Genomic DNA, 26,252 nt, shown 5'->3' on the forward strand with positions numbered 1-26,252 from the left:
AGCTGCCAAATCTCTAATACCCCTATAGAGCATCCTGCCAATGAGTCTCAATTGCAGGATATATTGTTACCCTAAGCGGAACAGATCACACCCGCCCAGACGCAGAAGGAAGACCCTGTTTCTGAGTAGCTGTGGAGTCTATTTGCTGTCTCTCCTGTGTAGCCATTGTTCATGCAGACTTGTCTCAGATTGAGCTTGCCGGAGTCAGTCACGTTTTCATCCTTCAGCTCCTATCACAATGTCTGAGAATCAGCTGAAGCCCAATATAGTAAGTCCCCTTACTGGGAACATATGAATGAGTTCCATTCTGAGTGTGCGTTTGAAAGTCCCATTTGTTCGTAAGTCCAACAAAGTTAGCCCAGGTACCTGACTAACACAATCGGCTATACAGTACTGTACTGGAATAGGTTTATAATACTTTTCACACAAATAATACATAAACAACAAACACGGAAAATAAAGAAAACATTTTTACTCTTAGAGTACAGTACCTTGAAAACTATATAGTCCAGTACAACAGCTGGCATACAGGGGCTGGCGTGGAATGAACAGGCAAGAAGAGTTACTGACTGGAGCAGGGAGAGGAGGTGGGAGATGGTAGAGCTGAAGGGTCATCAGCAACAGGAGACGGAGGGCAAGCTGGAGTTTCACTCATGCCTGACAATGATGGCATAGGTTCTGGTTCCTTGCTTGATTCAGTTCAATCTACCCTCTTGACAAAACGATCCAGTAATGTCTGCGTACCTCCAGTGATGTCTGGGCTTGGAGTAAAGATACTGTACTACCATACTCTACAGTACTGCACAATAAAGTACAGAAAAGCAGAGCCATTTACAGAGCATGCATGCACGTGACAATGTACGCCAGACACGGGAACTAACTTACGTGACTGGACACACGAATGCGCACTTGCTTGTCTGAAAGTTCATGACTTAAGGTTCATATAGAGAGGACTTACTGTGATGTTTGTTGAGATATAGAAATGCTATTCTGGCTCCCCCCCTACCACCCCCGACTCTTCCCCTTCATCTCCCTCCCTCCCCTTTTCCCAACACTCACACTCACCTTGGGCTTTGCTTCCTAGGCAAAGCAGGAAGAATGCCAGCTCTGTCTCCCAGGATTCTTGGGAGCAGAACTACCCTCCCGGGGAAGGCTTCCAGAGTGCCAAGGAGAACCCCAGGTACTCGAGCTACCAAGGTTCCCGGAACGGCTATCTGGGTGGGCACGGCTTCAACGCCAGGGTCATGCTGGAGACCCAGGAGCTGCTCCGCCAGGAGCAGAGGCGGAAAGAGCAGCAGATGAAGAAGCAACCTCCGGCCCCCGAGGGGCTCAACAACTATGATTCATATAAGAAAGTCCAGGACCCCAGTCACATCTCCGCCAAGGGGCCCTTCCGGCAGGACGTGCCCCCCTCACCTTCTCAGGTCGCCAGGCTGAACAGACTCCAGACTCCTGAGAAAGGGAGGCCCTTCTATTCCTGAGCAGGAGGAGAGCGGACACTTCGTGTCATGCAATAAAGGACACTTTCCTACGAAGACTTGTATTCGGGAGTTTTTTTTTTAACACCCTGGTGGTACTACGGAGTATTTCTGTTGCTGGTATCAGTGCCTTTAAGCAGTGTGGGCAGTTTGATGGAAGGCCTTAATGTCTTTGCCACTGTGTTTCACATGTCTATTTCATGGAAGAATTTCCCGCCATGTGACAATCACCTGTTCAAAGCATCCTACGCTCCTCATCTCTTGGGTACTGGGAACCTGGCCCAGCCTGGGAGACCCCGTGGCTTTGTGTTACCGCCCTGTGCAGCTTGTGGCAACAGATCATCCTGAAGTCACAGGTGATGTTGATCCCTCTTTTTTATCCCCTTTGAGTGTCTCAGACGAAGTGACATCTCCATCTCTGGTGGATGAAAGTGGGTGGCATACACCAGAAACTGGGGCTCTGTGGTACTTCCCAGCACAGTCATTTTTAACCCCTTGTGACCAGTATGGTTTCCCTTTTCTTTCTCAGCTCCTTGTAACGGGAATTTCCTTCGTCTAAAAGAAGCTAAGCCATATTCCAACACTGTCTGGTTATCAGGGGGGTCCTTTTGTAACTGCCTTATAACTCAGTGTTACCAGTGATGTGATCATTCTGTCTGCATTTATAAACACCCTCGTTTAGTCCTGTTCCCTCACGCGTGTGTTGAGCCGTCACAGCTCTGCGTGGAGAACATAGGAGACGGGCTTCAGCCCCGGTGGGGCAGGGGGCTGCTCGCCCACTGGCCCGGTGCGTGTCATGACATGGAGGGGGCGATAGCTAGAGAAAGAGTTCTCCCAGGATGAGCGTCTGGCCCAGTCCCTTCCAGTTGCCCTCTTCATTAGTTTTTATTTGATGAGTTGGCAAGAAGGGCATAGTGTGGGACAAAGATCAGCCAGACACTCATTTTGGGATTCCAAAATCTCACCTGCTGTCTCCAGCTTTTAAAGTCAATTGGAATCGATGTTTGTCTATTCCTCCACCTGCTATCTCCCTGCCTGGTGATGCCATCAGGCTTCTTGTAGAGAATTCTGCCATGAAACATAAAAGGTAAATAAGAGGACAGACATTCCACATCCCACAGAACATTCTGGTGTCCCCAGACAGCGGTGACAAAAGATTGCCCTTGTGTCGCTATGTTAACGTATGTGTGGGTCGTGAGGACCTGGGTTGCTCCCGTGTTTCCATCTTCTCCTCTGTTGGTCTGAACATCCTGTTGTAAACCATGGCTGGATTGCTAAAGTGCCTGCGAATCCCGACGTGAAAAGAGCTTGAGATGAAAGCTCAGCATATTGTGTGTTAACAAAAAGAAAAAAAAAAAAAAGACATGTACGGATATGCCTATTTTTTTTTTTTACTGGCACATTGTATTTTTTGTGTCCATTTGTTTTTAGAAAATATGTGAGGGGTCCTTCCCCATCCCCGCGTCTCTTTTGCATCTCTGTGTAATGGTTCTGTTTGTTCACGGAGCGTGGCGGTGTTGAAATGATGTGACCGGTGCAAGCGTGGTGACCTCTGACGACAGCGGCTCTTCCTCACAGCCTCCCCTGTGCTGTGAGGAACAGCTTTCTGTACATACGAGACTTCTAATAAAAGGCATATTTCTTCCTGTTCTCTGTGTCTCTCTAGTATTCCTGTGAAAACTCTCCTAGCTGGGTTTTTCAAAAGTCTATTAGCAGATGTGATCTTTCTTCCCCTTATATTTAGAGAAAGTTGAAAATTTCCACGTCTTTATCTGTGCAAACATGGAAATGGATGATTGATTGTTTATTTGAACACCTGAGGAGAGAGGGGACCGGGAAGAGAGAAGGACCTAATTAATGAGTCCACTGGAAGGCCCGGGCTGCCCAGAGTAGCTGGGAAATTCTGAATGGAAGGAGCTGATGATACACTAGAATAAATAAAAGAATAATTGGACAGAGAGCAATGTGTTAGTAAGAGTTCCACCATTGCCCTTTGCTCTATGGACCATTTAGACAGGCCAAATGTTCTGACTGAGTCCTAGCCATGTGTGCCAGGAGCTCAGACAGCAGTCCAAATTCAAGCCCACTTTCAACTAGTCCAGTGCTTATTTCCCAAATTACACAATGAGACTTCGCTCTTTCTTCCAGAAGGACACTAGTTAATATTTGTATGGTGCTCTGAAGGCACAAAGGGTACTAGATCCCCAGGTGGGTCCCTGTCCAAAAGGCAGGCTTTGCAAAGACCTGTTCAAAATACCCTCCCATGGAGGGCCAAGCATCAGCTAGTTGTCATAGCTACCCTCATCTTGACACTAAATCCAAATTCTCTCACCTCAGGATTAGTGATGAGAGGTGTATGGCAAGCCAAGGTGATAGATAACACGTCTTTGGTTCTCATATGCCTACAAGGTGTGGGAAAGGAGGAGAGAGAAAGATGGATAGATCTGCTAATTTTCTCACTGACCAGGAGGCCCACTGCAAATGCCAAAACTCGCAGATTATTTATCTCAACTGACAGTGAGAAGCAGAGCAGGAGAGGCAGTAGTGAATGTTACAGGGGCCCAAATCACAGGAGATTTGTAGATCAGAACTGACAATTGGAGCTGCACGGAGAAGAAGAGGAGGAAGGGTTATGGGTCAGCACAGAAATGAGAATATGCCTATGATGCCGCCTTGTCTAAAAATGGACTGGCCTCTACTCCAGGGCATCCCACAAGGACTTGCTGGGACCAGTGGAAGAACATGTTCGCACGGAGAAGTCCTGAGTCTTGAATGGGGGTGAGTGTCAACCTCAAGGCACCCACAAAGCTGAGGATCAAAGTGCAGTCACTCAACAGTTCTTCAAAAAGGATGGTCTCACTGTTACCACCCTTCTTAGCCAATTGAGACTGTAGAAAGTCTATAAATATGTATGTGTAATTATCCATTATAAAAACAACATTAAGTAATGTATGGATAGTCTGTATAACCCAGTCATCATACCCACCTCCTCTTCCTGGGTTCAGGTAGACCAACAACAGCTCAGGGGTGCATGCACCCCACCACTGTCAGGCTGCCTCGCTAAAAGGAAAGAGATATAAACCCAGGCTTCTCAGGTTTTCTGTCAAGGAAGTCAGATCTATCAATTCTTTTTTTATTTTTAATCTATCAACTCTGAGTCAGTAAGCCAAATGAATTTTGTTTGTTGAGTGAGAGCCTTTGGTTCTACTGCAAACCCTTTCTGAAAATGAGCAGAAAATAAGCAAAGCTTGCTGACCACCACTTGTCTGAACCATGAGTCACCAGCATAAGTCTGAACAAGAGGCCAGAGGGAAGAAGAGGCCAGGCCCCAGAGGCTGTCTCCACGTGACTTATCCTAAAGGGCTCGCATCTCCTGGACTGCTTCCGTCCTCCCAGAGCTGCCGTTAGGAAGTAGAGTGTTCACGTATACACACGAGAGGTACGTGCAGCAAGTGTGAAATGCATACGGAATTCTATATTTAGCTGCTTATTTTCATGTGTCGCTTATTTCATCCTTAAAACCCAAGTCTTAATCAACTATACTTTAATATAAAATAAAAAGTTAAAAGAAAAGGAATAAAACTACCATACGATCCAGAAATCCCATTTTTAGCTATTTAGGTTAGGTCAGGTTAGGTTAGGTTAGCTTTAGTCGCTCAATCATGTCCGACTCTTGCGACCCCATGGCCTATAGGCTCCTCTGTCCATGGGATTGTCCAAGACAAGAATACTGGAGTGGTTTGCCATTTCCATCTCCAGGGGATCTTCCCAACCCAGGGATCGAACCTGGGTCTCCTGCCCTGCAGGCAGTGTTTGCGTGCTAAGTAACTTCAGTCGTGTCCAACTCTTTGTGACCCCATGGACTGTAGCCCACCAGGCTCCTCTGTCCATGGGATTCTCCAGGCAAGAATACTGGAGTGGGTTACCATGCCCTTCTCCAGGGGATCTTCCCGACCCAGGGATTGAACCTGCGTCTCCTGTAGCTCCTGCATTGCAAGCAGATTCTTTACCATCTGAGCCACCATGGAATAGCCACTAGCTATTTAGCCAACAGAATTGAAATAAGCTGCTATTTGTAAGAAAAAAAAAAAAAAAGCCTCAGTAAGTTAAAGTCCCTAACAAATGAAGACAGCTGTTCCTCTGGTATAATAACAAGAATGCCAGAGTTTTGTTTTAACACAATGATTGCTGACTCACAACACAGTATATATTTTGTTTTACTAAATTTTAAAGCATAAAGGGGTAGCTATAAAAGCAATGGAACACTAATTTAAAAACATACTAAAGTTGTTGAATCAGGATTAAAAAAAAAGTCTTGACGCCAGTTAATACCAACCTAAGCTTAAGCAGACAGCAATTTGTTTCTGGCTTGCTTAGCTGGTCCTAGTGGAGGAAGTGACTGAGGTTCCATCACGTTTGTCCCATCATAAATGTCCTTCTATGACACCAAGGGCTATACATTTAAATGTCTATTTAACAGTTCTCTCTCTCTCTCTTTTTTTTTTTAACAAAGATTACTTCGACAATGACATGTCAGGTAAAGAGATAATCTTCTTTTCTTACTTCAGAGACAGGATATCATCTTAATAAGGCAGCTAATAAGAACGTTCGCAGGTCAGAAAGTGAGAGTGATGGAGACACTTTAATGGAAAACCACCTTCATCTCTGACTAATGATTAGATCACGAAGCTGGCTGAATTAAATTGACTTTTATTTTTTTTAATGCGTGGAGGATGAGGGTTGTAATTCTGAGCATAAGCTTTTTTTTTTTTTTTTAAACAAGAAACTGATATTTTACTTCAGATTTCATGGAGAAAAGGTGGGGTTATCATTGCACTCCCCACAGAAGGAACTTATTTTCTCGTTAGAAGGTTGTTATTCCCTCCAAAAATTCATCATCTCCCCAGTCAACATATATCTTCCTCTGCCTCTTTTTTCTCTTCCCTCAGCTTTCATATTCAGCAAAGGAAAAATCAATAGGTGTCCTTTGTCCATAAATTTAGTTTTAGAGGAAACCCTATAGTGGAGAATTTCATTTTTATAAAAGATTTCACTATGAGCCGGATAAGATCAAATGTTTTTGCTAAAGAGGATAATCATATTCCTTCATAAGTTTTATTTTCCTTTCTGAGTTTAAATCCCGCCAATCAATTTTTATTTCCTCATTTTTAATTTTTTAAAGCGAGTTACCTGTGCATCAGCCTGTCACTCCCCAGGTGAGTCAATTTAAGTCTGGACTTGGGAGAAAAGTGCAAGAAACAGGGAGGAAGGTTTCCCACAGTGAGTTTGAACAGTTACTCATCTTTCATCCTTAACACTTATTTCCTCACAGGATCAATTAAATGTGTGAAAAACACGCTTTTTTGAATTGCTCAGCTAACTGCCGAGTCGCCGTGCGCCGTTGCTGGCTTAGGAGAGCCACGTGGAGTTTCTTCCATCTCTCCTGTGTCTCCTGTGGAGCTGAGTCTCCTCCTGGGGTGCCGTCAGTTCTGGAAGGCGGTGCCCGGGAGGAATCCTTCTCCCCTCTCTGAAGGCGAGTCGTACTTGCTAGGAGACTCCTCCTGAAGCTCAAGTTTGGCTTCCATGTGGGATTTTATGATGCAAATATTTTAAGTACAACTTTGAAGATTTTGCCATTAAAAACAGTCTCACGTGGCTCAGGGCCCAGCCGACTGCAAACTAGAAGGGGCGACGTGCCATAAATTGCTGGCAAGTGACAGGAAGGAAACGGCCCCACATGTCTAAATCAGTCGTGACCTTGGTGAACGATCTGGCTTCGGGGTTCACTCAGTTCCTATCTCCTGCTGTCAGCGGCAGCAAACTCACCACGGGTGTTTACCTTGGGATGAAATGGGACCAAACATCAGCCTGACAGCCCCAGAGAGGGCTGGAATGAGGACTCACCCCGCAAGCCAGGTATCTTGGAATAATGTAAACCTTTGAACTTGGCTTGCAGGGCTTCCACGTAAGCTTGTTCTGCACATGCCCTTGACTTGCAACTCCATTTCCTAGCCTCCTTTAATGTTTCCTGTGTGACTTGCCTCCCATTGGAGCCTAAGGAGCTCACCCTCTGGTCCAAGCAACCAAAGTGTTAACACAAAATCTGAAGCGGCCGTCAGAGTGCAGAGAGGCCCCTGGCTCCCACATTTCTTGGTGGACTTAAGCGTGCAGGGCTTTACAGTTTGTACAGTGTTCGCTTCTTTTGCATCCCCAAACCCTGTGAAGCACGCTAGAGCAACGAGAGTCCAATTTTACGCATGAGGAAACCGGGAGAGTTTGTGACTTGCCGGTTGGAGAACTGCCCGATTGGAAGGTGGAATCCATTGTCCTGAACCTGTGGGGTTATGAGGGTTTTAGTAAAAGGAAGGTTTTTGTTTTGAACCAATTTAAAATTCCTTACTTGATGGTAATTCATCAATTGGCAAAACAAACACAATAGTATGCAGTAAGAGAGAATTCACAACACTCTCAAAATAAATTTTATTAATCATAATAGTATTTGCATACACTTGAAAATTACATATGTACATATATTATACACATAGTGTGAGATAAATATAATGCTTCTATAACAGTTTACTTTAGTCCCCAGGTGCCTTTGAAATAGACAACCAGCCAAGCCTCCGTGTGGACCTGCAGACCCCACTGGGTCCCTTGTTGGAAACCACTGTTCCATGCTTTGGATCCATCACTTCACTATTTAAACCTCTTAGACCTGAAAGTATGCATTTCTCAGCCAGGTTTTAATGCTGAGAAAAGAGAAAGAGTCCTATGAGATTAAAGACAGTGAAAAAAAAAAAATGAGTAGGGTCTGCACCATGGGAAAGGCAGTGTGCATTTGAAGAGAGTGGCCTCAACAGAAAGCCAACCCTAGCAGGCAAGTCTCTGAAGCAGATGCAAAGGAGACCCCCAAATGCTAGTACAAAATAGAAAAGATCACCGGGAGATTGTGCAAAAACACAATAACAATTTGCATTAAATCATCAGCTGTTTTCAGCACAGATGGGTAAAGCCTGTAACAAAATGTTGTAAGACATTTGCAGCGGGTTTCAAGCTGGACAGGCATTAAAAACATTCTTAAACGTTTCACGTTGGAAGAAAAATGTAAATCATTTTTAGCGAGGCGTTCTTCTTTACCTATCATTTTTCTTTGTGTTTTATTGTATTTTTGGTAAAGAGACGACATACTAATAGCCAAGGGGAAACGATCCATTTACAGAGTTGGATAGATAAAATTTATCTCCGAAGAGGTGGAATATTAATTATGCATAGAAAGGAACTTTTAGCTCTGAAGACATTCCCAGCTTATTTCACTCAAGATCCTAATCAAACACAGTCACAGAGTCTGGAGAGAAACACAAGTGGTTACTGGGTGTCTTTCCAGGCAATGAGCAGGGTTGGGTGGCTCAGGAGGATGGGACACCTCTTCCAGGAGGCTCTCTGGGGTTTGTCTGTTGCTTCACCGCACAGCTGTGCCCATCCTCTGCTCCTTTAAATGGACTGTGGAGTTGTGAGGCGGAAGCCAGCAGCGGGTGCTACAGGGCCCACTCCGTTCCCCTGATCTGTGCCCCTGAAGGAGAGACGCAGACAGCCACAGACTCAGCGTCTGGAAGGACTGGCTGGCCCAAGGAAACGAGTTTCCAATAACTAATCCAGCTGTATGAGGCACTTCCCCGGGCTCTGCTCTCCTTCCCGTAAGCCAGGAAATGCTCTCTCTCTGTTCGTTAGGGGATGGCTCACCAGGGACTTCTAATTTCTGATTGGCTACTTCATACACTCTGTGAGTATCTTCTGCTGCTCATATTAAGTCCTTTTAGGGTTCCCTCTGGATTAATTGAAAGTCACGGATATCCTGTATGTGTGATCTATTCAAGGTAATTGTAAGCCCATGAAGAGGCCAATATTGATTTTTAAAGAAGGTGCCACTGTATAGGGCCTGAAATGCACCATGTGTAATGTGGAGTCAGTTTAGGAAAAATCATTTATTCCTTCCTTCACTCACTCACTCACTCACTCACTCACTCGTTTGTAGCTCCTGCTGTGCAGTGAGTGTTGGGTTAGATGCTAGAAACACTCCAGTGAGTAACACAGGTCTTATTCTAAGGAGGAATCTCTGATAATTGTCAGAGGGTGATGCTGGCATGAGGGAAATGAAGGAAGATTAGGAAACAGAGAAGCAAAGGAAGCCAGGGGTCTGCTCTTTCAGGGGGAGCAGATGGGGATCGCAACTGAGCAGAGGTGCAATAATATCTCAAAAGTCCAACAATGAAAGTTGGTCAGTCGTGTCTGACTCTTTGTGACCCCATGGACTGTATAGTCATTCTCCAGGCCAGAATACTGGAGTGGGTAGTCTTTCCCTTCTCCAGGGGATCTTCCCAACCCAGGGATCGAACCCAGGTCTCCCGCATTGCAGGTGGATTCTCTACCAGCTGAGCCACAAAGGAAGCCCAAGAATACTGGAGTGGGTGGTCTATCAGTTCATCAGAAGACCTTCCAGACCCAGGAATCCAACTGGGGTCTCCTGCATTGCAGGCGGATTCTTTACCAACTGAGCTATCAGGGAAGCCCTCAAAAGTTCAATAAATGAGCTTTAAATGTAGCATGTATGTGTAGGAGGTTAACTTTTACTCAGGAAGTCACTCCATGCAGATCATGAAAGCTTTAACATGTGAATATTGCTGATATATTTTACTACATCACTTAGTATGAAGCGTAATAACCAAAATCAGAAATATTGTTGATGTGTAATGAGTTGGACTGTGAAGAAAGCTGAGTGCCGAAGAATTGATGCTTTTGAACTGTGGTGTTGGAGAAGACTCCTGAGAGTCCCTTGGACTGCAAGGAGATCCAACCAGTCCATTCTAAAGGAGATCAGTCCTGGGTGTTCTTTGGAAGGAATGATGCTAAAGCTGAAAACTCCAGTACTTTGGCCACCTCATGCGAAGAGTTGACTCATTGGAAAAGACTCTGATGCTGAGAGGGATTGGGGGCAGGAGGAGAAGGGGACGACAGAGGATGAGATGGCTGGATGGCATCACCGACTCGATGGATGTGAGTTTGAGTGAACTCCGGGAGTTGGTGATGGACAGGGAGGCCTGGTGAGCTGTAATTCGTGGGGTCACAAAGAGTCAGACATGACTGAGCCACTAAACTGAATAATATAAATATGCCACAGTTTAATCAGTTCCTTTTCTTTCCCTAAGGTTCTTACTGTTCCATAATATGTTACAAGAAGCCCACAAAGAGAAGAGGTCTTGAATTGGGTGACTTTTGACAAAACTTTGAGTTTTCTTACTTATGGACTGAGAACAGTGGAGTCTTACAGCCACTGTACCCAAAACAGCTGCCCTCACAGGTCCTCAAGTTACTGCCAGTTTAAAGTCCTTGAAATGTTCCAATTTCTCTTGCCTCAACTTCCTAACTAGTAACCATCCCATGTTCTCTGGGTAAATGACATTGATCAAAATTATTTTGCTGCTATAGCTGCTGCTAAGTCGCTTCAGTCGTGTCTGACTCTGTGCGACCCCAGAGATGGCAGCCCACCAGGCTCCCCCGACCCTGGGATTCTCCAGGCAAGAACACTGGAGTGGGTTGCCATAGCCTTCACCAAAATTATTTTGACTTCTCTTCAAATCTGCTTGCTCTGTGGGAATTCATTGGTATTAACCAGTGACTTCAGCTAAAAAAATTAAGAGAGACTATTTTCCATTGAGCACATATGAGAGAGGTTTGTTGTTGTTGTTCACTCACTAAGCCATGTTCAACTCTTTGAGACCCAAAGAACTGCAGCATGCCAGGCTTCCCAGTCCTTCACCGTCTCCCAGAGTTTGCTCAAACCCCTGTCCATTGAGTTGGTGATGCCATCTGATCACCTCATCCTCTGTTGTCCCCTTCTCCTCCTGCCCTCAATCTATCCCAGCATCAGGGTCTTTTCTGATGAGTTGGTTCAGGGGTTTAGAAGAGTTTTATTTTTTCCTTAAAAAAAAAAAAAAAAAGCTGGGTGCAGTAAAGAGGAGCCTGAGAAGTTTTCTAAACCCTCAGTTTGGTTCAGCAGCAAAAGCCTTACATACAGTTTGCCTGTTTTAATCATCGATTCAGTACCTGGAACAAGTTTACATCTCTTACCATGATGAACGCTTGGCCTGGTCTTTTCTGACTGGCCTTTATCAAAAGATTTTAAAGTTTAGTAAGAAAAAAGCATTGTTTAAAAGCTTTGCTTTTACAAATGCTAGAAGTAAGAGCTGTCACTTAGCCACAGGTTGATCTTCAGGATGGAGAGTCCAGTTCTAGTGGGGGAAGAGCACTGGCCATTCTCTACAGGGTGAGGACCTCCCTAGGATCTCCTTCCTCTCATTTATGACCCAAATCACAGCTTCTCCAGAATGAGTTCAAACAATGACAACTTTTTTTTTTTTACTAGAACTCAAACTGAGGGCGAGCCAGAGACACAGAGAAGTCAGGTAACATACTGAAAGTTGAGGTACAAGTTTTCCACCTCATCCTTGGGGGGGGATGAAGGAGCTGAGATGAGGAGCAGGTGCTTGGCACATAGGCAGGCCTTCAAATCCTGAGATGACAAGATGCAGAGGAGTCTAGAGCCGTCTGATTACTATTTAATAATGTTAGCCATTAGGAGACTGTCAAAGATTCATGCTCTGCTCAGAAGTGCCAACTTTCCTTTTGAAACTTGGAGAGACTGGCAAAAATGCTGGCTTTGGCAGATGGGCTCTTGGCATGAGTGGGAGTATTGATCACCCTCGCAGGGCAGGAAATGCTACTCTCTCTCTCTGATTAAAAGTTTCTTACCAAGGCAAGCACATGCCTAAGGTGGTCAGCATGGTTAATAGCCTACATTAAAGAAACCTCTACATTAAGGAGTGTCTGCTGCCAGAGCGTCCATCCCGATTGTTGCCACCATGTAACTTTAATAGGTCTGACAGTCTTCCTTTTCCCTTTCAGATGCTGTGTTGTTCTGACTCAATCATCGTGCATCTTCTCTTTACCCATATTCTTTTAAAATTTTTAATTTAATTTATGTATTTTCTTTTTGGCTGCTCTGGGTCCTTGTTGCTCTTATACAGGCTTTCTCTAGTTGCAGCAAGAGGGGGTTGTTCTCTAGCTGCAGTACACGGTCTTCTTGTTTAGCTGGCTTCTCTTGTTGCAGAGCACAGACTCTTGGGCCTGCAGGCTTCAGTAGTCGTGCTTCCCAGGCTCTAGAGCATAGGCTCAACAGTTGTGCTGAGCAGACTTAGTTGCTCCATGGCCTGTGGGATTTTCCTGGATCAGGGATTGAACCCATGTCTCCTGCATTGGCAGATGCATTCTTTACCACTGGGCCACCAGGCAAGCTCTATCCATTTTCTTTATAAACCTTTCTTTGCAAAGATCTATGGCTTTTCCTATGAAAATAGGACCATCGGTTGGATTTTTAAAAAAAGCACAAATACTAAGATTTTTAAGGACATGCATGTTTAATCCCATTTTGATGAATCTGAAGGTAAGATATCACAACACCATGCAAAGTGATCCATCTGCAGGCTGCAGGCCTCGGGTCCATTCAAATCCAGATGAGACTTCAGCTCATTGTTTTAGAAACAGCTGAAGCCCTTGGAGACCCCAGAGGTACACCTGAATCCTGGATTTCAGGTAAGCTCTGAGGCCCCGGTGCATGCGTGCGTGCTAAGTCGCTTCAGTCGTATCCAACTCTATGCAATTCTATGGACTGTAGCCCGCCAGGTTCCTCTGTCTATGGGTTTCTCCAGACAAGAACACTGGAGAGGGTTGCCATGCCCTCCTCCAGGGGATCTTCCTGACCCAGGGACAGAACCTGAGTCTCTTGCCCTGCAGGCAGATTCTTTACCAACTGAGCCACCAGGGAAGTCCCTGAGAGCCGATACTGATGCTTAAATTGCCAAATGATCTTTTCACCCCATAACCTCAGGGACTTGTTTAATCCCAGCGCTCTATTTCAGGCTTATTTCTGGCTTTGGTTCACATCTCCCCTATGCAAGTCCTTCTTTCCGTGCTCATCCTCCACTGTCCTTTCGTTTGACCAAGCTGCTCAGCTGCATCTCTTCAAACATGCTCCAGCCTTGGACCACATTTGCTGTCCCCAGATGGCACCCAGGACACTGCATCCATCACCTCTGATAGCTTAACTTGGCGAAATTAATTGACCATAAAATTAACCTGGCTTCTTTTTTGTAGTAGACACTCAATAAATATTTGTTGAGTGAATGCTTCGCCTGAAACTTTATTTAAAGGACTTTAAGGTTTGGTGGTGGCAGCCTTCTGATTTCCTTCTTTGCACTTACGCCAAGTGCGTAGTGTTTCTGTAAACAGTGAGAGAGAGAGAGACAGAAAGAGGCAGAGCACGGTACGAGAAAAGAGATGTAGGGACTTCCCTGGTGGTCCAGTGGTTAAGACATCGCCTTCCAATACAGGGGGTGCAGGTTTGATTGCTGGTTGGGGAACTGAGATCCCACAGGCTTCACGGCCTGCAGACCAGAACATAAACAACAGAAGCAATATTATAACAAAGTCAATAAAGACTTTAAAAATGCTCCACATAAAAAATACTTTATAAAAAAAAAAAGGAAAGAGATGTAAATACAGTTGAAGTAGAAAAACCTGAAGAAGGCAAATACCCCTAGACTCTTGAGTGACTGTTAGGGAGTTATTCCTACGGAGGGGCTCACTGGTCACTCAGTGGTAAAGAGTCCGCCTGCCAGTGCCAGAGACTCAGGTTTGATCCCTGGGTTGGGAAGATTCCATATGCAGTTGGAATATTGACCCCCCTCTTCATCCCTGAAATGTTGCTCTTCCTCTGGGCTTTGTGCTGGGCTCTTTTCTTGTCTCTTCTTTGTCCCCTTCTTGCTCACCCCTTCCACTGCCATAAACACACAGAGGACACCCAGCCACTGTGTCCCTGGAACCCCCATCTTGCCCATGGTCTTCACTCTGCTCCTGTCTGCAGCCCCAAGGAGCTACTCCCTCTGGTGGTGGTGCCCTGTATGGACTCAGCAGTACCTGTGCCTGAGGCCCTGGTCTCTGGGAACCCTCCACCTGTCACTGGGGCTCATTGTTCCCCCCATTGCCTCCTGTTCTGCATAGTATTGTCCCCAGCCTTGCTTGTGACACAATTTTGTGCAATATTAAATGGCAGGGGCTTGAGTCAACTGGCCTGAGTTTGGATTCTAGCTTTGCCACTTACTGGATAATCTTCCATTTTAACCTCTGGAAGCCTCAGTGTTCCCATCTGTGAAATGGGGACAGTTCCCCATTTCAGTACCTACCTCACAGAGCTGTTAAGAGGATTCATCAATAATGCAACTGCTTAGTCCTGTGATTAAAACCTGTGTCCCTCACCCCCACCAAATGCTGTTTTTCTTCACAGATTCCTTTGTAAGGGTGTCTCCTTCAGTTTTTCCTGGCAGTCCCCTTCTATCCACGCAGCTCAGAAGGGAGTTTTCAGGGACGTTCAGAAAACTGGACCTTAGACAGTCACTGAGTTCTTCATCCTCCACCCACTGATCCCTCTCCTGTTTCTTCCTCCCCTCCAGCAGATGTGTTTTATAGAAATTGACTATTGGAAACTTTGGGCTCCGATTCATCACATGCTCAGAGCTTGTACATCCAGGCTGGAACCCTCAACAATCTGCCCAGCGTTAAGGATTCAATGGTAACCCCAGGAGCAGAGGCCACCCCACTCCTGTTCCCAAAAGAGCCAGCTCACTTGCCCAGCCTGCTGGCAAGTGACAGACCCTTGCTTCCTGAAGACTGGGGGGATCATCAGGATATTTAACTCCTTTCTGGGGTCTGTTATGCTTCAGAGGGAATTTCCTAACATGTTGATAGGGTAGTCGTTTAAATAACTCCATAATTTGTTTTTGAAGCTTATTATTCTGCTTAAGTTCCTTAAATGATTATGATGATCTGGTTTCTTGGGAGGTAGCTGTGTTTTAGAGTCATTTTCTACTGCAGGGAACACTTGGATATTGTCTTGGGAAGGGACCCACTAAAAACCCTATTAAGTCTATTCTTTTTCCTAATTCTCCTGCTCAGTCTCAGGTAAGAGAATATTTGTCCACTACTCAGCCTGCACAGCTGTTGCAATAATTCTCGAACAGTTCCCTCTTGCGTTTGTTTTTGTTTTGTTCCTCTTGCGGTAGGAATGGCCCCTCTGAGAACATAGAAGCCTGTAGAAGGAACATTCAACAGTGAGTGAGGAGCGTCCAGTGCAGGCGGACATGCCAGGGCGAGGAGCGCAGGGATAGGCCCTGGTGGTCAGGACCAGGCTGTCCCATGGCCAGAGGGTGACTTGCTAGATTATTCGGTGCCATCTGCACTGGGAACATATGGTTGGGGCTATATCCTGAGGCTAGACCAACCTTCCTTAATCAACATGAAGTCACTCTGCAGCTTAAGGGACCCATGGAGCCTCATGGTCTGTGACAATACGTCCAACTTTCTTAGCTTGACTTCAAGGCTTTCTGTGGCCCAGATGCACCTTTCTGAATCTTTCTCCTCTAGGTTGCATCTCTAACTTTCCCTCCTGTCAAACTGCATCCCACCTTCCTGTCTGATTTGGGTCCATGACATTCCCTGGACTGAAAGGTCTCCCTCAGCCCTGCCCTAGCCACCAACTTTTCTGCCCACCTGGATCCTGCTCACCTTTCAATATCCAACTCGATTCCTGTCTCTTTCCTTTAAAACTCTGCCCAGCTGCTCCGTGATTCCCCTCCACACACAGCTCTTAGATTGCAGACACCACCCACCAAGCTCTCCTCCTGCTTGGCTTCTCATTGTTGGTTATGCTTCTCTGTGCTCACGTCTTACTGGGCTCCCTGGTCTGTCAACCTCCCTGGGGCAAAACCCATATTCTGCGTTTCTGTGTCTTCTCAGTGGGCCTTCTCTCCTGGAAGCATCCCTGCCACGTTTCAGATTCATTGATTAACTTAAAGCAAGTCCAGACTCTTTGGGAAACTGTCAGCTCGGCAATCCTGTAATTCCCTGCCTGAGAGCGGTGCAGAAAGGCAGTATGATGGAATCCATTTCACTCTGATTGAGGGAGGACAACTAGCTCAAATCAGTCCAGCGGGTGCTGTCGGCTGCACCCTGTGCCAGATATTTTTTTCTTTGTTTTGGTTGTGCCACACAGCATGCAAAATCGTCTGCAACCAGGGATAAAACCTGTGCCCACTGCAGTGGGAGGGAGGATCTTAGCCACTGGACCATGAGGGAAGCCACAGATATTTTTTAAAAACGAATATACATTGGCTGAGTATATGTGTGTGTGTGTGTGTGTGTGTGTGTAAAATAAAGGATGAAATGTCATTTGCAGCAACATGAATGGACCTAGAGATTATCATGCTAAGTGGAATAAGCCAGAAAGAGAAAGGCAACTATCACGTAATATCATTTATATGTGGAATCTAAAAAAAATTATACAAAGGAACTTATTTACAGAATAGAAATCAACTTCAGACACAGAAAACAAACTTATGGTTACTAAAGGGGAAAAGAGGAGAAGGAATAAATTAAGAGTTTGGGATTAACATATAGACACTACAATATGTAAACTAGATAACCAGCAAGAACCTACTGTATAGCACAGGAAACTCCACTCGATTTCTTGTAATAACCTAAAAGAATCTGAAAAAGAATATACAAGATGATATATTGGGCACAGCTTCTCCCTCCAAACAGCTTGCTGTTTAGGAGACATCATTTCCAATATGAAATTAGGAAATGCTTGCCCCAAAGTAAGAGGTCATATGCATTCAAGTTTTGAATTGATCAAATTCCCAAGTCCATATGTGGTAGAATAAGTAGTAACAGGTGTGGGTTCCGAGATGTGGGGGAGCAGAGAAGGGACCTTAGGGGGCTCCAGGGAAGAGTCAGAAGTTTCAGGGGAGAAGACAGGATGGGGGATGCTTTTGGTCAGAGGGACAACAAATAGCTCAAAACACGGAGTGAGGAAAAGAAAGTGACTGAGTGCTCCTTACGCATCAGGCATTATGTAGATGCCAACTCATTCGTTCCCCAAGTCCCTGCAAGGCTCTTCTTATATTCTGATCACAGAGGAAGAATCACTGCAGGAGACTGAGTAACTTGCCCAACACACAGGCAGTACATTCTGCTCAATGACCAGCACAGCTCCGAGCACCACTCCGTCGTTGAGGGAGGGGCGGAGTTTAGGAAGGAAATGCCATCGCTGGAGCAGCACCCCCTGTTTAGGACCCGCTCTCTCTTCTCAGATGCAGTTCAGAAGGGAGGAATTGTTCAACTTAGGGAAGAGACCCATTCTCAGCCGCCTCTGCAATGGCTCCCCATGATCCCTACCTCCTGCTATTCTCCCCCTGCATGAAGCGTGCCCCCCCACCCCGCACATACGCGTCATGTTTCTAGTGCGTCAATTACAGCAAGAGTGGTGGGCTTTTCCATGACCAGGTTATAACAGACGGTGACCTCAGTCCTGCTGGCACTTTCTCTCTCTGACTTTCCTCTTATGTTCCCTGTGATAAGACAAGTTGCGGTCCGGAGGGGCCCATGTAGCCAGGGACCGAGGGCCCCCCAAGTCCAGCATGCGAGGAAGGGATGCTGCCAGCATCTGCTCACCCTCAGCCTGCCTCTCGGGGGCTCAGTGACCAGCTCCTAAGTACGGTTCTCTCTGTCTTGGTCTCTCCCGCTTACCAGGACAGCGTGTTCTGTCCTGGCTTCCAAGTTTCCTGGGTTTAGAGCAAGAGCTAGGTATCAGATTTCCTTTTTCTTCTGGCCTAGAACGACAGGTGCCTCACCCTGGTTCCTAGAACACAGCCAGGTCCATTTCCTGGAACAAAGAACCAGACACCAGATTTCACCTCCCTCCCTGGGGACGCCCTCCCCCTCTCAATAGTTCCCATCTCCAGCCTTCCAGGGACCATGTTCTTAGGATGCAGCCGCTATCACGTGTATTAGCGTGCAGGAGACGCAGTAATTACCTAACCTTGCAGCTGATTTAAGCTTTCAGGTTACGCACAAAACGCTGGGAATTGGAGGAAGGGACTCCACTATCGTTATCTAGAATACTCATTGTGGTGGACTCTTGTGATAAAGGTATAGAGAAAATCATTTTTTCTGCCCTGGACTTTGGCCAGGAGAAATGTGGAGAAATTCTTTTGTGAATAACCATTCACAAATTTCAACAATTGTTCGTTCTTGAGTCTAAAGTCTCTTTGCATGAATGATTTTCTCATCTTTATGCAGAATTTCCCCACATTTTTGTTGACTAAAATATTACTAATCTAATTTCCTATTAAAAAACTCATTTCCAGCATCGCAGAGCTGAAAGGTGCTACCAACCATTTAGTCTTCAATTTACATACAACAAATCCTGTAATCTGATGGGGGCTTTTACACAAGGGTGGCTGCAAGCAATTACATAGGCAAAGAAATATTTCAGTCCGGAGCTGTGTGCTGTGTTAATTTCATCTGTTGAACTCCCATTGCGATTTCGCCTTTTGTTAAATTACCTATTGATGTGGATTTAGAGAGGAAACTCCACCGAACACAGCAATTCAAAATTATAATGCTGTTTGTGCTCTAATATTTTTCTTTTAATTATAATTTGGGAAATTGGGGTTTATTAGAAAAAAAGAAGGTATTGGACTGGAACAATTTATTCCGTTTTTCTCCACTCAATGCCATGACAAAATAGAACATTTTCAGGTAAAGTTTGATTTGGAAAGGCCTGAAAAAATTCTTGACATCACAACAGGGCTCTGGGTTGGACTGAACCTCGTGATGCCTGACATGGAGGGAGCATGGGGTCTGAGCTGCTGGCCTGGGGGCACTGTGGCTATTGGGAAAGTTTCAAGGGGAGAGTTCAGAAGCTTACTCCAGGTCGTGAGGAATTATAACCTCAAATGCTGCAGGGTCAGGTGTGATGAGGCCATTTTGTGTGTAACTTGGAAGCTTACATCAGCTGCAAGGGTAGGTTATTACTGTGCCTCCTGCATGCTAATACATGGGATGTGGGCTGCATCCATCCATCCATCCAATCACCCATTCATCCATCTACCCATCCATCCATCCATCTACCTGTCTGTCCATCAATCCACCTGTCCATCCATCCATCCGTCTATCCATTCATCCACCTGTCCGTCCATCCATCTAGCCTTCCCTCCATCTTTTGTTGAATATTAAGCATATATTATCTTCATTCTTTGGTATCTAGTGTTTTAGAAGATGCAAAGTAAATATTTAAAATTCTTTCATTTAGTCATTCATTCAACAAATATTCACTGAACATGACATTCCTGGTGCCACAGTGGGTGCCAAAGATGCAAAAATGAAAGCTGGAGCCCAACTCTCAGTATCACACAAGACGATCAGTCCTTACAAAATACCCTAAAGAGTGTTATCATAGAGGGATGGAAGGGGGGCATGGTGTGGGCCTAAACAGAGTGTGGGGGGGAAAAGAGGAGGGGTGGTGGCCAAGAAACCTTCCCAGAGAAGGTGCTCAGTGCTCAAAGGATAAGGAAGAGGCAGAAGACTAAAAGACAGGGGTGTTTTTAAAACAGCTTTAATGGGGCCTAATTACCATACAATAAACTACACACGTTAAAAGGATGTAATTGATAAACTCTGTTCTGTGTTTACACCTGCAAAATCACCATCACAGTAAAGATAAGGAATATACTCATTAGCCCCAAATTTTCTCATGCCCTTCTGTAACCTCTTCCTGCTGTCCACTTCATCCATAGGAAACCACTGATGCTGTCAATACAGATTAGTATGAATTTCCTAGACTTCTAAATAAGTGAAATTGTGTAGTAATTTGGCAGTGTTTGTACCATTTTACACCCCCACCAACAGTGTGGGGAATGTAGTTCTTTTGCATCCTCATAAAAGACATATATGGGCTTCCCTGGTGGCTCAGTGGTAAAGAATCTGCCTGCCAATGCTGGAGATGCAAGAGGTGCAGGTTTGATCCCTGGGTCGGGAAGATCCCCTGGAGAAGGAAATGGCAACCCACTCCAGTATCCGTGCCTGGTGAATTCCATAGACACAGGGGCCTGGTGGGCTACAGTCAGGGTGTTGCAAAGAGTCGGACATGACTGAGCACGAACGCACGCAAAAAGTGTGCTGTCTGTCACTGAGTGCAAAGGGTCTTGAGGCTTCCAGGCCGGAGTGCTGGGGCTGTCAGTCACAGACAGCCCCGCCCATCCTCGTCCACTGGCCCATCAGGGCACTACCTGACTTTCCTCTCAGCTCAGTCTAGAATAAGAGCAGCCTTGGTGGCTGTGCTGGACGCCTGGCGGAGGGTACTGGCGGCGATGCAGTCACACAACATGAAGTTCAGGCTGGCGCTTTTGTTAAACAGCCCTTCTTAGCAAAGCTGGTGAACTCCAGACACTGGTCCATTGTGGTTTTTTCCTCATGAGAGGTTTCAATGCTATCTACCTCTCCGGACCCAAATCCTTCCCAAATGGATGCAAGGAGGATTAGGGAAAACAGCTCCATGACTTCCCAAAGCATCATTCCTGGGGCGGGCGCTGCTCAGCCACCCACCTTGCTTTGTCCTGAAGCTGCTGCATAATCTCGCTCCAGGCCCCGCAGGGTGGACAGGCACATAAAGGACTCCTGCTAGGTCCCTTTGACCAGCCTTTACTTCAGAAACCCTTTTAAGCTAATTTTTCAAGACATTTCCAACAGGCCTTTGAAAATGCAGTGACTGAGAGAGCAACCATGTGCTCCATAACACGCTCCCGAGTAGGGGGCGTTACTACATCTAATCTCCACCTTCTGCCTTGGACCTGAATCTTCCGGGCAGCAAACAGCTAAGAAGATTAAGAAGCAAATGCTGGAAGGCCGGATGTGTATGTGTCCAGAAAATGAGGCAGTCTGATCTGCCAAATGCGTGGGCATGAGTTTTCCGAGCCCAGAGCCGGGAGCAGTATCCTTTCTCTTTTCACAACTGCCTGAGGCAGTGCGCAGCACTGTCTGGCCTCCTCCCCACAGTCCCCTGGCCTCCTTCTTCCTGGGAACTTGGACTCAATGTGTGTTTCTGTGCTTGTACCCCAGGGTCTCCGGGGATTAGGTTTATGGGATTATACTAACAGAGGAAATCAGAAAATTGAAAGTCGATGTTTGCAATCACATGTTCCCTTGGTGACATAGCCTTTGGAAATTGTATGTAGGTCCTGCAGCTGAGATGCAGGAGATGTTGGTAAAAGTGACTCCAACCATCCCCTGCCTGGAAGCGAGCCTGGGACATGAGAGAAGGGAGATCTGTGATCCTGGCTCAAGAGCAGACAGTCAGGGGTGGCACAGGGAAGCCAAGTGACCAAATAGGCTGATGTTGCCTGCAGCAGCTGTGTGTTTCTAAATTTTGTGGATTTTGGGGGGTCAAATGGCACCAAGTCTGCCTATTTAAGGGATCCTCCCCCTCCCCGATAATGTACTGGTATTTTTTCATGTCTAGGCACAGTGAGGAGAAGGCATTGGTGAAAATCATGGTGACAAAACATTAGCTGTGCTGAAAACGTTAGCACTGGAAAAGACGTTGGTGACCCTCATCAAAATTCCTCATCAACTGAAGCCCAGGGAGAGGCTCAGTGATTCTCTCAAGCTGGTTGATTGTCAAACAACGTATATAAGATGTGGCCACAATGCACTCTGAGGTAAGAGCAAATCCACAATCAAAAAAAAATCATGACACAATGAGGGCTTCCCAACAGAATACACAGCCCTAAAGTGGAGCCCTGAAGATTCAACAGCGTCTTCATAAAAGTATGATGTTCTGAGCTGACTTTGAAAGGCAGCCGCTGTGTTGTCCACTGCTTCTACACCTTTCAGTGTCTGCTTCTTCGGCACTTGGCTTGCTGTGACCCCAGCTCCACCTTCCAACTCCTTTTATCTCATCCGTAAACATGTGGAGCTCCCGCTGTTCTGGGAACGTTCTCTTTGCATCTTTTCAGGTACTGTTCTTGCTGTTGGCTTGATTTGGTTTCACAGTTCAGATTTCTGATAAGCATGTCCCATATTTTTTGAGGAGGATGTCATTGACCAACAGAAACACTGGCTTACCTATGGATCACTGTCAGTGATCCAGTATGACCTGATTGTGAAGAGGGGCTGTGTTGTCTTCAATGAGGTTGTTAAAGGTGCTGTGGAGGTTTCCCAGGTGGTACTGGTGGTAAAGAACCCACCAGCCAACGCAGGAGACGTAAGAGACATGGGTTAGATCCCTGGGTCAGGAAGATCTCCTGGAGGAGAGCATAACAACCCACTCCAGTATTCTTGCCTGGAAAATTGCATGGAAAAAGGAGCCTGGTGGGCTATGTAGGGTCCACAGTGTCACAAAAAGTTGGACTTGACCGAAGTGACTTAGCGTGCATGCACAAGGTGCTGTGGATGGGCCAGGCTTTGGAACAGTAATTCCAGCCCCATCCTGTGTGGGGATGGCAGGACAGTACAGCCAATGTCTTCTCCAGATTTACAAATGCCCAACGTGTTTGCAAAGAAATGATCTAGTCACTTCTGGGCAGGGGGACCAATCAGAGATTGGATGTATCCATTGCTGGCTGGTAAAATCTAATGTTTTAATTTGTTGGCTAGCTTCTTTTTGGTTCCTAAACATTGCTCAAATTTTCACTCGATTCTTCCTTTTTTCTCAGAAACAGTCTTTGCGGTCTTTGGCCACACCCAGAACCCTCGTCTGCTCTGTCTCTCCTCCCAGACAGACACTCCCGAGTTCATGTCAGGAGAAGGATGGCTCCCAGCTCCCCAGGGGAGGGATTCAAGCCGTGGGAAGAGCCGAGCTCCAAGGACATCGTGTTACACCCGCTAAAATGGTGTCAGGAGGCTCGGGAGGGAGGCGGCTCCAGGAACAAAGTACGACGAGGCCTGGGACTGTGTGGGAATAATCTGGGCCTCACAGCTGCTCTGTGACAGCCCGTGTCCTCAGGTCCTTCCGGGCGGGGCCTCCTGAGCCTCCCACAGCACCTCTGCCACCCTTTTCCAGCACTTGGCCTGCTGTTCCACCTGGCCTCCAGCCCCTGAGGGGTGCCAGCCACACCATGGATGGGGAGGAGAGCCCCATTTGGGGTAGTCACCTTGGATACCTCTTTGCATCCAGGGTGGTGGACCCTGTGTTTGGGGAGAAGTCCCGATTCAGAATTTGGAATTGGGGTTTTGTGCTAATTGGATGCTTTTCTTCTGGCTTCAAAATAATCTTGTTTTGGTTGCTAAGAAACGCTCTTAATTGAACATGGGGCTGAATGGTTCAGTACAATGATGCACCGCCCAGAAGTCGGGAGAACAGCACAGTGCTCAGGTGACGGCAGACCGTTTCTTGGGACAGGCACATCATACCACACAAGTGTTTTCCCAGGTTTTCCTCACCAGGTGCCAAGGTGCTCATTTGTGATTGCAAACACAGGAGTCCCTGCCTAGGTCTGAGGCATGGTCCATCACTGAGCAATCTGCGGCTAGAACCCAACTCAGCTTGGTTTTATAGGCTGACGATATCTTGCAGGCTTGAAGAAGGAAATGGTAACCCACTCCAGTATTCTGGCCTGGGAAGTCCCATGGATGGAGGAGCCTGGTGGGCTGCAGTCTGTGGGGCTGCAGTCTGTGGGACTGCAAAGAGCTGGACATGATTTAGTCACCAAGCAACAAACAACATCTTGCAGACTATTGGTCTGAGTGAACCACTCTCCTAATGACCAGATCATTCTAATGGTGCACTCATTTGATGCAGGGCAGTGAAATACTGTTACTTGCATTGGACTGGCTGGCTCTTGTGGACCTGATCTCATGATCCTTGCCTCATGGAGGTCTCGATTTCTTCCGTAGTAAAGGACAGGAACCTGAGAGAAGATCCCTTTGGCAAAAGGTCTTTAGTGTCACCGAAAAAAACAAAGATCAAAGTTTAATATTCCTAATAGTAATTGCTTTCTGTTTCGTTTTTCACAGCTGAGAGACTGCGTTTGGCTGAATCTCTAGGGGCAGGTGAGAGAAGCAGGCGAATAACCCTAGCTCTGAAAGCCCTGATAAAATTAATGTGTTCTTTGACTTTAGAGCCAGAGGACGGTCATACACTGTTTTCCAGGCACTTTCCTAGCACACAGATACCGTAGGCCACAAGGTGGGTTCATGTCTGTTTGCTAAGAAGTCAGATACGAGCACTGGTGGGTTGAGGGTGCTGATGAGCACGAGGACTTGAGTAGATGCTCTGCTTCTCACCGTGATGGGCTGAGAGTTGTTTTAGTGTTTAAAACGTGGCCTAAATAACATCAAAGTAGTTCAAAAGTTGGTTTTTAAACATCTCTTAGTGGATAGAATTAGAGGGCTTTTTTTTTTTAAAGTCATCCCCCCTCCCTGTTCCCCTACTAACAGGTGGTACTCCATCTGTGACAGCCAGGGTTCTTTAAGTGAAGGCAACAGCAATACTGCTGACCGTCATTTGAACAGGAGTTTATTAAAATGATATCGAGTGGCAAATATATCTTAAAAAACCATTTGAACAGCCAGGGATCCACAAGAGGGTGCCTAAAGGACCCTGAAATCAGAACACAGTGGCTTCTACCATTTCCTGTATTTTTATTACTTTGAGATTCAAATGTCAGGAGAAAGTAATTTGTTCAATTGGTCTACGGGACAGCTCCAGAATTCCAGTGTAGGAGGGATTCCAACTCTTGGCGAGGAAGTGGAAGTTACCCTGGGTCTTAGAAGAGAGAGAGGAAAAGGCGTCAGGAGAAAAGAGTGGTGTGAACAAATCCATGGGGGCAGGAACCAGCAAAGTGAACATGGGAGCCAGAGATGGGTGCCTGTTGTAACGCAGGTGTGCAAGGGAGGCGCCAGGGAGGGACAGACCGGTGTGTAAGGGGCCGGGAGAGCCCTGGCATTGTGGTGCAGTGGAAACAGAGGGAAGGAGGAAGGATTCTAAATAGGGAAATGACCTGAGGGAAGCAACGTTATTAGAAGTCAGGGAGTAGGCCTTAAAAAACCCAGTTCCTAAGTCTGAGCCTGGGGAACGAGATGGTAGAATGGGACCTGGTGAGGCATCCACTATGTCATGATGGTGCCACTGTGGGTGCTGGTACAGAGACCTCATAAAGGGTGGCATTTAGGGGTGGGTGTTAGGAGAAGGAATTTGACCATCACCATGAAATTGGCCCCCCTGACAAAGGCTGAGGCTCCCATTACTGAGAGTATTTGAGTCAACCTGGACATCCAGCCCCTTGTCCTGGGAATGACCTTGGGAGGAAGGATGAATTAGACTTCAAAGGTCAATGTAACTTCTGTGAATCTATGAGTCAATGAAATAAGAAGCCATCCAGATTGTTAAAGAATATAAGACAACACTATCTGCATGTATTTGCATATAATGAAGATATCCATGCGATAAACTATGCATTTTAGAATATTTATTTTGTAAGATTACATACACATTAAACACAATTGAATCACATTTAGTGGGGAGCAGAAGTGGTGATGAGGGCAAGAGGAGAAGGGGATGACAGAGGACGAGATGGTTGGATGGCATCACCGAGTCAATGGACATGAGTCTGAGCAAACTCCGGGAGATAGTGAAGGACAGGGAAGCCTGGTGTGCTGCAGTCCATAGGGTCGCAAAGAGTTGGACACAATTTAATGACTGAACTACAAAGAAGTGGTATGTGAAGACAAAGGGAATTAATTAATTAATTAGTTGAGATGGGGAAAGATAAAGATGAGATCCGAATATATATTTTGGGTGCTCATATAAAAGACATACAATAGTGG

The 26,252-nt window shown here is 46.1% G+C and overlaps 1 protein-coding gene and 1 long non-coding RNA gene across 21 annotated transcripts in view; one reads left to right on the top strand and one right to left on the bottom strand.

Moving 5' to 3' along the window:
* PARD3 (par-3 family cell polarity regulator) overlaps nt 1-22,100 on the top strand; it is a 601,769-nt gene extending 579,669 nt beyond the window's left edge. For 18 of the 19 annotated variants that reach the window (XM_061435890.1, XM_061435900.1, XM_061435891.1 and 15 more), the window contains one exon: nt 1,085-3,129. In XM_061435890.1, coding sequence (XP_061291874.1) covers nt 1,085-1,481 — 397 coding nt within the window. In that variant the 3' untranslated portion in view covers nt 1,482-3,129. Of the gene's footprint in view, nt 1-1,084; nt 3,130-21,945 lie in introns of those variants that run through there. The other variant, XM_061435906.1, reaches the window with a different exon arrangement.
* Nucleotides 2,763-6,022, bottom strand: LOC133259017 (uncharacterized). Of its 2 annotated transcripts, XR_009740233.1 has the most exons (4): nt 5,815-6,022; nt 4,465-4,538; nt 3,811-3,880; nt 2,763-3,294 (listed from the first exon to the last, which is right to left on the bottom strand). It is a non-coding gene; the product is annotated as an uncharacterized LOC133259017 (long non-coding RNA). The 2 variants fall into 2 exon arrangements; XR_009740232.1 differs by lacking the exon at nt 4,465-4,538 and having other exon boundaries at nt 5,815-5,999.
* Nucleotides 22,101-26,252: the final 4,152 nt, after the last annotated feature.

The sequence above is a fragment of the Bos javanicus genome, chromosome 13 (assembly GCF_032452875.1).
Source record: "Bos javanicus breed banteng chromosome 13, ARS-OSU_banteng_1.0, whole genome shotgun sequence".
NCBI lineage: Eukaryota > Metazoa > Chordata > Mammalia > Artiodactyla > Bovidae > Bos > Bos javanicus.